An 11,579-nucleotide genomic window follows, 5' to 3' on the forward strand; every position below is an offset into this window, starting at 1 on the left:
GAATGCATTATTTTATGTATCAAGAGAGAAAACGAAACACTGTTATTTCCGAAATATTCACTTTAGACAAAAAAAAAACTAAGACTCTTCCTGGCTTCTCATCCAAATGTTAATAACTTCATAAAATTAAAAGTTCCCATCTTCTGCCACATATTAAATTCTTTCTAGCCAATTGCCTCTGACTTTGTGACAACCTGTTTATACATGTACTTCTTGTCTTTTACAGACACACTTGGCAAGTTCAAGACAAGATAGATGCAAACAATGTGGCCTACACCACTGGGAAGCTCAGTTTCCACACTGATTATCCAGCCCTCCATCACCCACCTGGGGTAAGGTGAGCTTCAGCATACTTTCCACAGGGCAGGCCAAACACCAATAACCTCCTTCTTTTGAGCCTAGAAGATGAAATTTGGCCAACTGATTTATCTTATGTAAAGCTTCTTTCTTGAAACACAACACTCCAAAAAATTGTCAGTTCTTAAATTGTGAATTCCTTTACACTTCTAATAGGACATTTTCATGCATCTTTTAAAAATTGTTTCTTTATGGAAATAAGTCTTAGGATCTTTTGCTGCATTGTAGCTGATTTTAAAACAGAACTGCATCTAGAAGTCTTTTGTAAAAATTTTACTCCGAGAGCTAAAAGAGAAATTGAAATCTGGGAACATAATGTGAAGTTTCACCCCATAGTTACATGGCCATTTTGCTGCATAACAAAAACCCTAGATTCAGGAACTGAGGAAGTAAAAACCTCATAGGAAAATCTGCAAGAATGTATTACAAAAGCTACAAACATTGGGAAGAGAATGACCATGCTATCGTTGGAAAACATGTCTTGTCCTAGGAAAAGATGCTCTATGTAGAGCAAAAAAATTCCTTAGAGCCTGGCACTGGTGGCTCAAACTTGTAATACTAGCTACTCAGGAGGCTGAGATCTGAGGACGGTGGGTTGGAAGCCAGTCTGGGTAGAAAAGTCCATGAGACTCTTATCTCCAATAAACTACCTAGAAAATGCTGGAAGTGGTGCTGTGACTCAAGTGGTACAGCACTAGCCTTGGGCACACAAAGGCTCAGGGACAGCACCCAGGCCCTGATTCAAGGCCCCAGGACCAGAAAAAAAGTCCTGAGTACACTTTCTGATGGGACATTCTCCTCCATCTCTAAAAATTTCTCCTTTTCCTAAACCAAATACAATTTTGCAAAACCATCCCTTTACCAAAACAAAAACAAAAAAAATCTATAACCAATAGTTAGAAGACCATCTTTTAAGAGATTTTTTGGCTCTATGTTTTGAGCTAAATTTAACTAAATGAAACAATCACATACAAATTTGCATCTTTACACATAGAGCTCCCCTACGACCCAGAAGTCCCACTTTGGGGCATTTACCAAAACTATCACAAAAAAGACCATATTAAAGCTACCAGCACAACTATGTTTATTGAAGCATTATTTACCACAGATACCCTTGAGTAGATGAATGGATCAAGAAGATGTGATACACACACACACACACACACACACACACACACACACACACGCACACACAAACATGCATTCACACACACAATTGAATTCTATGCCTCCATCAGAAAGCATGACACTGCCCCATTTGTTAAGAAATGGAAAGACTTGGAAAAAATTGTATTAAGTGAAGTAAGCCAGGCCCAAAGAAACATAGGTCCCATGGTTTCCCTTATTTGCAATAACTAGTATACATCTAGGATAATCTTACCAGACAAGTAGAAAATGTCAAAAGCTATGTACAAATGACCATATAAGATAATGCTAAGCAAAATGAACCCCAAGATAGGGACACAAGAGGTTTTTTTCTTTGTGGCTGTTGTTTTTAATGTACTATGTGATTTTTTTTTCTTTTGTATATTCTTCCCCATGGTATAACCCCTGTTGTCACTGTATTTGATTCAGGTGCCCTTCATCTTGTATATACATTTTTCTAATTTGGGGAGGGGAAGGGAAATAACAAAATGCTGAAACAAGTACACAGATTGAACCAATGTAACAATGAGATGTACAAGACACTATGTTGAAAAGGAACTTTACAACTTCCTGTGGGGCGGGGGCGAGTAAAGGGGATAGGGAAGAGTTGGGGAGGTAGGAAGGGAAGGGATGGTAGATAAAAATCAAAGGAGGGGTAACAATGCTTGACAGGAAATGTACTCATTACCTTGCTCATGTAACTGTACCCCCTCTGTACAGTATCTTTACAATAATATATATAATATTAAAGACAAATTGGGGCAATTCTCATGTTAAAGAAAGAGAAAGGGGCCAAAATAAAAATGAATCTTTTTTAATCATCATCTTGACTGAACATGTTTACTTTGTGCTACGTGGTTAATCATTGTTCTTGCCAGTATTAGCTAAGTCTAGTATTTGACTTCACATGTTTTAAATTATTCTGTTGAGTGTAAAACACCACATGATTTCTTTGAACTAATTGATGACAGAAAAATGACTCCTATAGTCACCTTTTTGGATGATAGTCAAGAGAGAATACATACAAGTGTGATTTATTCTAAATGTGGTTCAGTTATTTTCTAAAACCCTAATTTTAAAAGCCAAACTCATCAAGTCAGTTCAAAAAAATGCATGGAGAGATTGGATAGAATAAAATGAAGGAGATCAGAAAACTAAAGGTCCTATTTGAATTTTTAATTATCTTCTTTGTATAAGTTTACATTTAGTTATGAAGTTAAAATTGAAAGCCAAGAGAAAGATGACAATATGACTTCATAAATATTTCTGACATGTAATATCATGTTAGATATTTTTATAGCATTTTATGATTTTCAAAGTATTTTTGCCTGTATTACTTTACATGATTTCCTTTAATATTTCGTAAAGGTAGACAGGAATGATCATGTCCTGATTGATGGAAAACTTATACTTCATCCTAAGCCTCTGACTAGTTTTTCCACACATCATAATGGTCCTGAACTTGGATTGCTATTTTCATAATTAACATAATATGATAAATTATTCATAAACATTGCCATACTTTACAAAGTCTTCAAAGTCAGGAATAGAATCATGTGTCTCTATATCTTAAAACTTAATACAATACCTTGTACATTATATAGACATAGTTTATGCTATAAAGAAATAAAGATATACAACAACATTTTACCTGTCTCCATCAGCAGAGGAAACACCAAAAACTAAATGCCTTGATAGATTTTTTTAACTAACAGAGTCCTAAAATCCTTCAACTCCATTAGAAGAATAAAATAAAAGCACACATTTGTACTGTTGTTCGAGATTCCACTCTGAACTATTCAAATTATTTCAAGCTTTTCTGACAAACAGAAGAGTCTATATTGTTCACACTATAGATGAAATTATCTGGAAAATGAGTTACCCTTTAATTCAATGAATTTAGTTTAAATTTAAGATTAAATTAAATGTAAAATCAAATTTGTTAGTCACACCAGTTATATATCAAATGTACCAACTATGTATTAAGTGCACCATGGCTAAGGGAAGCTAGTGATTACTGTATTTGTCATCACTGCAGGAAGTTCTGATGGCCAGCACTGGGGTAGCCCACCCAGGGAGCAAAGCCACACACATGAGTATTTGTTCCATGCATACTGACTCGGGCATTTAAAGATATTTGCTGCTTCCATTCTATAAGAATTCAATCAGACAATGACTGCTTTTAGCTTATGCCGCTCAGTAAAAATGAAGTTTGTACTACTGAATGGTATGTTTGCTTCTACAGCTCGATGTTCTAAATCATCCATACCAAAACCCATGAAAAACTGTCACTCAAAATAATTTTAAATTATACTCTGTTTTGCTTTCCAAGATGATATAATGTGTAACATTTTCTCCTGAAATTCAGAAAAGTTAATTAACATTGACTCACTGTTGGTTTCCCATTTCCAGTATTTCTTTGATTAATTCATCCCTCCTAGCCCTACCCTACCCCATTTCCTTCTTTTCCTTACACCTGGACTAGCACATTAAACTCTCAAGTCTGGCCTGTTTCCCCTCAAATACAGTGAAGCCACTGAACTAAATACTAAGCTAAATACTAAAATACAGTTCAGTGAAACCAGTATACTAATATTCTTCAACTCAGCCTGACTAGGTTACTTCATAGTGATTCCCCTCCATGTAGAATAAAAAGTTTAAGAATCCATCTGACATTTCAGTCTCTCTAGGAAGAAGTCCCAATAACCCTTCCAAACTAATCTACTCCTATTTGTGACTCACTGCTACATAGCCAAACTTTTTGTTACTTTTTTGTAAATTGGCTATGTTTTCAGACCTATCAGCATTGTCACCTACTTGCAAGCTCACTCTCTTCCATCTGTCCTAAACACCCTCCATCATCCTTTGTCTGTTTATACACAGCTGCCCCTGTTGGCTTCCCTGACTACTTTCTCATCAAGTGCTCATTCTTTGCAACCCTTCTGACTTGTGCCGTTTGTTTAGTAGTAAACACTATAATGCCTCTTCTATGTCTTCAACTGAAACAGGTTTGAACCTTGTAGAATGAATTATTTTTTAAGTCCATTTATAATATCCCAGATCCAAAAGAGACTCCAAAGGGATACAGGTGGACCCATTGCAACAATGAGAAAAATGAACTTTACAACTTTGGTGTGCAGGGAGGGGGGGGGAGCGGGGAGGATTGGGAGGGGGGGCGGGGGAGGACAGGAAGGGATGGGAAGGGGAAACAAAGGAGGAGGCTACAATGCTTGATAAGAAATGTACTCATTATCTTGCCCATGTAATTGTAACTCCTCTGTACAGAATTTTCACAATAAAAAAATAAAAATTAAAAACAAAAGAGACTCCAAGACATCCAGTTAAAGGAACTAGAAACTTTATTACATTGACACGGGGTCTGCTTCCTACTACTCGGATAGTAGGAGAATGGCCTTGAGCTCAGGGTAGGCTGGGTTTTTATAGGGGTAGGTTACACAGAGTTACATAGATGAGCCATGCAAAGCAGCCTTGGCACATTTTCATTGGTTATGGTTATATGACCTTTAAACTCATTTGTTCTTTACAGTAAATAGCCTATGTAATAATTTGCAATAGTCCACCCATAGTGAGACCATTTGGTGGTGGTCTTCAATTGGAGGACAATGTTGATATCACCTGTGGGCTTAAGGCCTTGCTACTGAAGGAAGTCAGCAAGGTTACAGAAGCAAAAACACAGCATTGAGTCACAGGAGCCTAGGCAAAACATAATCTTGACTTGGCCAGAATGACGATACTATCACTGTTATTGACACTATTACAGAGATGAGTTTTATTATAAGCTCCTGACTAATACAGCAACTCAGTGCAGCTGGTGATAAGCCTCAAGGTTGACAGTAGCCTTCTGCAAAGTTGCCAACTTGGTAAACTTGAGTGAGGGAGAGATGTTCTTTTGCTTTTGAGCAAGGATGGAAAAGGGACAAAGGCTGACCTTTGTCTGGGGTTTTTCTTTACCAAGAGGTTTTGCCCTTTATCAATAATTTTGTTCTGTTTTCTGATTTCACATTTTTGTTCTCATGGATATCCTTCTTTTTCCAGTGAAAAGAGGGCTCACTGGGGGGGAGGGGGTAACTTTCCAACAGCAGGAGGGGCTGAGGCCAGACCATAGGAAGACCTTTCTGCCAGTGAGAAGCAACTCAGATCTCACACATTCCTACTTTTGGAATCAATAACAAAATAACCAAAAGAGAAACCAGTAAGTGCTAGTATTTTTAAATCAATTTCTCCATTTTCTCCATTTCTTCTTCCAGGTTCAGCTTCTGCACTGCATAAAACAAACAGTCACAGGAGGTGATTCTGAAATTGTCGATGGTTTTCACGTGTGTCAAAAGCTCAAAGAAAAAAATCCTCAGGCATTCCAGATTCTGTCTTCTACCTATGTAGACTTTACAGACATTGGAGTGGATTACTGTGATTTTTCTGTACAATCTAAACACAAAATCATAGAGTAAGTACTCTAGATATTTTCCATAGTAGTAAAACAATTAACAGCAAAATTTTTATTACCTTATCTTGAGGTTCAGTGTTTTTTTTTCTTTCTTGCTATTGTTTCTAACATATTTGTAAGGTACCATATAATTTTTTTTTGCTTTGTATGTCCCTCCCCCATGGTATACTCCTGTTTTCAGTGTATTTGATGTTGATATAATTTGGGGAGGGGAAGGGATACAGGTGGACCCATTGCAACAATGAGATGTACAAGATGCTATGTTGAAAAATGAACTTGACAATTTAGGCAGGGGAGGGAGGAGGATGGAGAAGGGGTGGGGAGTGTAGTTTTGGAGATGGGAGAGAAGAGATGGTAGGGGAAAAGCAAAAGAGGAGGCAACAATGCTTGATAAGAAATGTACTCATTACCTTGCTCATGTAACTGTAACCCCTCTGTACAGTATTTTCACAATAAAATACTTATTTTAAAAAAACTTTTATTACCCTAAATTTTAACCAACAGAAATATCCTGTGTACTCCATAGTTTTACTTTTTACTTTAGAAAAAAACAGGAAAAAGTATATTCACCCTAATCAAAACTCTTAAGTCTGTTCTTAATATTTAAAGAAAAAAATAACTTCATGTAAACTTTGTTTTTAAAACCCTATTGGTTATAAGTTCACCCAATGAATTCAAATCCTTTCTATCCAGCTGTTTGTTCCCTTAGTCAATGACTTGCCCTTGCTGATCCACAGCTTGTTTTTTCAGGATAAGTTTTAATAACTCCTTTTTACAATTTAAATAGTAATATAGAGTTAATCTATGAATGCCCCTACCACAGTGCTAGGCTTAGAAAATTCCTTTCTATCATATCCATAAACATCAATTGTTTACTGGTGATAGATTGCTATTTCAGTTCTAAGTTTCTAGAAACCAACACAAAAGGACAACAGAATCAGTTCCAAGATCTAAGATGCTCCTAAAATCTGAAATAAATTTCTCTTTGGATCCTCATAAAACAAGATGCAGTAGGCAAGACCGGTATTTCCACAACAAATTCAAGTCCCATAAAACATTGCACCACTTAGTGAGACATGCTATTTCAACTAGTAAGAAATATTTTCAACAACAGCTCTGTAGGAAAATATCTGTTTTATTTTTAAATATTTGTCTTTTACACATTACGAACAGCTACATGCATAGCCAGTTATTTACATCTCATAGCTTTTCCCTCTTCCTCAATATGAAAACGTGCATTCGACTTTTCATTTTATTGTCTTGTTATGTACAGGAATTTCCTGCTTGCTAAGATACAATTTGGGACTTAAGAGAGTGGTAGGGTACATACCTAACGTGTGAAAAGGCCTGGGTTCAATTTCTAACACCATCAAAGAAGAAGGAAGGAAGGAAGGAAACCAACTTGTCTTTTGTTTTCTAAGAGAGTAAAGACAAGGTAATAAGAAAGAGAATGTATTACACTGTTACATTAAAAATATTCAGTTTTTTTCTATCTGAAGTGTGTGTGTTACTGGAAATTGAACCCTGGGCCTGGAAAGCAAGCATTCTTTCACTTTAGACCACTTGTTTGTATTTTGTTTCTACAATCAGTTCTACTAATGGCCAAAAAAAACCCAAAAAACCCAAAAACATTACTTAAGACCTTGTAGATGAAATGCTTTCTAAAGCAATTGACCTATGAACTTGTAACATAAAAAGGATTTTACTATAAAAAACCCAGAATGAATTTTACTAACAACACCTTTTTAACTTGAAACTTTCTGAGACACCTGTTTTAAGTTAAGTTGAATCCTCCTGACATGTAGGAAGTTTTCAAAAAACATATGATGAATGGAAGGGTGAAAATTAACATATTATACCACAGGTAACCATATGATATGATGTCCACATGTTTTGATTCTTGAATTACCAGAATAAGATGTATCTTCCAAGGAACCTTAAACCCTTACAAATACAGATGAATATTTTGGAAAGTGCGTATTAACTATTTCTCTTAAATAAAACAGGTTAGATGATAAAGGCCAAGTGATTCGCATCAACTTCAATAATGCAACTAGAGACACAATATTTGATGTGCCTGTTGAAAGAATCCAGCCCTTTTATGCTGCTCTAAAGGAGTTTGTTGACCTTATGAACAGCAAAGAATACAAGTTTACCTTCAAGATGAATCCAGGTGAGTGAAGGCATTTTCTCACACAAGTGGAAAGGATGAGCTTATTTGTTTGTTATTTTTTTTCTTTCAATCTTTCCCATCTGGAATCTTGGTCAGTTGTTAATTTGCCTAAATAACAGATTCCTGACCCCCCGTCTCTGCTCAGTTGACTCCCCAGACTTGAGATTAATCCCTTGAGATTATTCCCAAAGAAGTTCATAAGCATTCCAAAATATAAGATCCTCCAACCTGAATAACAAATACTTGAAATAGAAGCGTAGGCCACATGAAATCCTCTGTTTGATGCTAAGACTCAGGTTTTGTGTATTCTATCTTGATAGCCCTATCAAAACAAACTGCGAGTTGTATTTAATTCTCTTAATCAGCTGAACAAAATTTTTCTTAGTTCTCCCACTAAAATATGTAATATTTATTCATAAAATTTGCTGGCAAAGATAGTAATATTCCAAATAAAGTAGAAGTTGTCATATTCTAGCTACTTGCTAAACCATCTCTACTAGCTGAAGTACCATGAAACTTAGGCCTTGATAATTTTTAATTTATTTTTATAATGGACAAATAAAATTATTTATATTTCAGGATAGGAAGGTGGCTCGGTGGTAGAGTGCTTGCCTCACATGCATGAAGCTCTGGCTGGGTTCAATTCCTCAGTACCACATAAACAGAAAAAGCCAGAAGTGGTGCTATGGTTCAAGTGGTAGAGTGCTAGCCTTGAGCAGAAGGAGCTCAGGGAACAGTGTCCAGGCCCCGAGTTCAAGCCTCAGGACTGGCAAAAGAAAATTATGCATATTTAACATATACATCCTGTTTTGACATATGCATATATTATGAAATAGTTAAATTAAGCTAATTAATGTGTGAATTTTTAAAATAATTACCAATTTTATAGTGGGAACATATAAAATCTACCTTTTATCAACTTTCCAGAATGTAGTACATTGTTATATATATATACTCACCATATTATAAAATAGATCTCTTCCATAAAAGGACTTTGTTTCCTATACGAAAATGCACAATTTCTCTCTGCTATTGATTGTTTCACTGGAAGATTCTTTTTACTTGCAATTGCTTTTCTTTTTTGGGGGGAGGGGGAGGGGTCTGGTCGTGGGGCCTGAACTCTGGACCTGGGTGCTGTCCCTCAGCTGTTTAGCTCAAAGCTAGAGCTCTACCACTTGAGCCACAGCTTTTTTCTTTTTGCTTATGGATGCTGAGGAATCAAACCCAGGGCCTCAAGCATGCAAGGCAAGCACTCTACCACTGAGCCACCTTCCCAGGCAATTGCTTTTCTTCCTTTTGCTTTTTTTCCTTAATAATTTTTTTGGGGGGCTGGGTCGGTCGTAGGGCTTGAACTCTGGACTTGGACACTGTCCCTCAGCTCTTCAGTTCAAGGCAAGCGCTCTACCACTTGAGCTACAGTGCCCCTTCTGGTTTCCTGGTGGTTTATTGGAGATAAGAGTTTCATGGACTTTCCTGCCCAAGCTGGCTTTGAGCCGTGATCCTCAGATCTCAGCCTCTTCAGTAGCTAGGATTACAGTGTGAGCCACCGGCGCCCGGCTTAATATTCTTTTGTTTTCTTGAGGGGAAAAGTTTTATAATGCTTCCCAGGCTGGTCTCAAACAATTCTGGGCTTAAACCATCCTTTTACCTTAGCCTGGGACTACAGACACACATACCACACTCAACTGAAATTGCTTTAGAATTAATTGGCATAGTAAAGTAACACTAAAACTGTGATAAATTTACTGGTGTAAAGGAACAGCAAGTTGATTTTAAGCATGGCAGCACGCACCATTAAAGCACCATAAGGGAAAAAATGCAAAAATAGAAGACAGGATCCAAGCTCCCGCATTTAGTGATAGCATAGCTTTAGACAAGTTTCCCAACTTGAGAAAGCGCAGTTTCTCACATTTTTTCCCAGTGTTTCTTAAAAATAAAAGCATTAGGAATGTACATACATATAAATAAAAGTGTTAGGTATGTAAATAAAGCAAAAGTAAACAAATATAAAACAAATATAGAATACCAACCAAGTTGTTACTACCCTTATAATCACAGAAAGCTGTTAAACATATCTAATTAAGTAATAAGTAACAATCAGTAAGATAATGTGGAAGTTTTTCACAGAGAAAATATTTTATGTAGGAATTATTTTAAAATGAACCACCCAGGAGCCCACAATGCTAGGAAGTTTAAAATACCATAATGCCTACAGCATTTCACATCCATGAACTCATTTGTGTTAAAAATGAAATCGATATATTTTTTTTATAAAGGAATACATGTGTGCTGTCTCTTGATGTGAACCGAGTAGCACATTTTGAATGCTACATGTTCTAGCTTTGTAAATCATTTAAACACGAATTACTAATATTTAAAACCTCCCCTAGGTGATGTGATTACTTTTGACAACTGGCGCCTACTTCATGGTCGGCGTAGCTATGAGGCAGGAACGGAGATATCCCGCCATCTCGAAGGAGCATATGCTGACTGGGACGTGGTCATGTCCAGGCTTCGCATCCTAAGGCAGAAAGTCAAGAATGGGAACTGAATTTCGTGTCTTCTCATTTTAGCAAGAGACTAATGACTGTACTTCTGGGGCTATGGCATAGTTCTTCACTACAGTGACCTGTCTCATTTGAATATTAATTTCTTTGTCTTTAAGCTTGTAACTGCTGTCTCTGCTCTTTTCCTGTAGTCATACTTCAGTGTAAACTAGTTACCTGTTTAAAGCAGTGTGCTTCTTCCCCAAATAAAGCAATCCTTCTGTTCTGTTATATATGTGTTCTAATTTCCTTTGCCAAAACAGAAAATCCTGCAAAGTCCCTACACGTAGTTTTTGTATCAACTAAAAAATTTCTTCAGATAAAGATTTTTTGTATATAAGTTTATCTGATTTGGGGATGGGAAAAGGAATGACAGAAATGGTGAGACAGAGGGCAAAGTGTGAAGCAGTACAACAGTGATACTCACAAGACAATATGGTAGTGGAAGGGGAGTAGGGGGAAAGGGAAAGCAGGAGAAAAATGAAGGAAGGGGTAACAACGCTCAGCGAGAATTGTACTCATTTCCTTACTTATGTAACTATAACCTGTCTGTATATCACCTTTACAATAAAAAAGAATAGCACGTTGTTTTAAATAAAGTTTTCCATTCAAATAAAACTTGTTTCATAACATAGTTCTGCTTTGTGACCTTACAGAGACACATAGCTGTCACACAGGCCTGTGAAAAGACTTCATATTTTCCAAGATCTATTTTATTTACTCTTGTTATAAAATTCTAATACACAAGTTTCCAGACCTTACTAACTTGACCACCTTAACATTTTTGGTACTATCTAAATAATGAAAGCCAACACAAGCAAACAAAAATTATAAGAAACTCTAGTCTTCCTAAAATTCTCTTGTACCACCACCCCAAAAACAATATTCCCAT

The 11,579-nt window shown here is 36.5% G+C and overlaps 1 protein-coding gene across 1 annotated transcript in view; it reads left to right on the plus strand.

Annotated features, from left to right (window-relative positions):
• Bbox1 (butyrobetaine (gamma), 2-oxoglutarate dioxygenase (gamma-butyrobetaine hydroxylase) 1) overlaps positions 1-10,918 on the plus strand; it is a 57,247-nt gene extending 46,329 nt beyond the window's left edge. The window contains exons 5-8 of the mRNA XM_013019600.1: positions 227-332; positions 5,772-5,968; positions 7,975-8,141; positions 10,532-10,918. Coding sequence (XP_012875054.1) covers positions 227-332; positions 5,772-5,968; positions 7,975-8,141; positions 10,532-10,692 — 631 coding nt within the window. The 3' untranslated portion in view covers positions 10,693-10,918. The remainder of the gene's footprint in view (positions 1-226; positions 333-5,771; positions 5,969-7,974; positions 8,142-10,531) is intronic.
• Positions 10,919-11,579: the final 661 nt, after the last annotated feature.

This window comes from Dipodomys ordii, unplaced genomic scaffold (genome assembly GCF_000151885.1).
Source record: "Dipodomys ordii isolate 6190 unplaced genomic scaffold, Dord_2.0 Scaffold46, whole genome shotgun sequence".
Classification (NCBI taxonomy): domain Eukaryota; kingdom Metazoa; phylum Chordata; class Mammalia; order Rodentia; family Heteromyidae; genus Dipodomys; species Dipodomys ordii.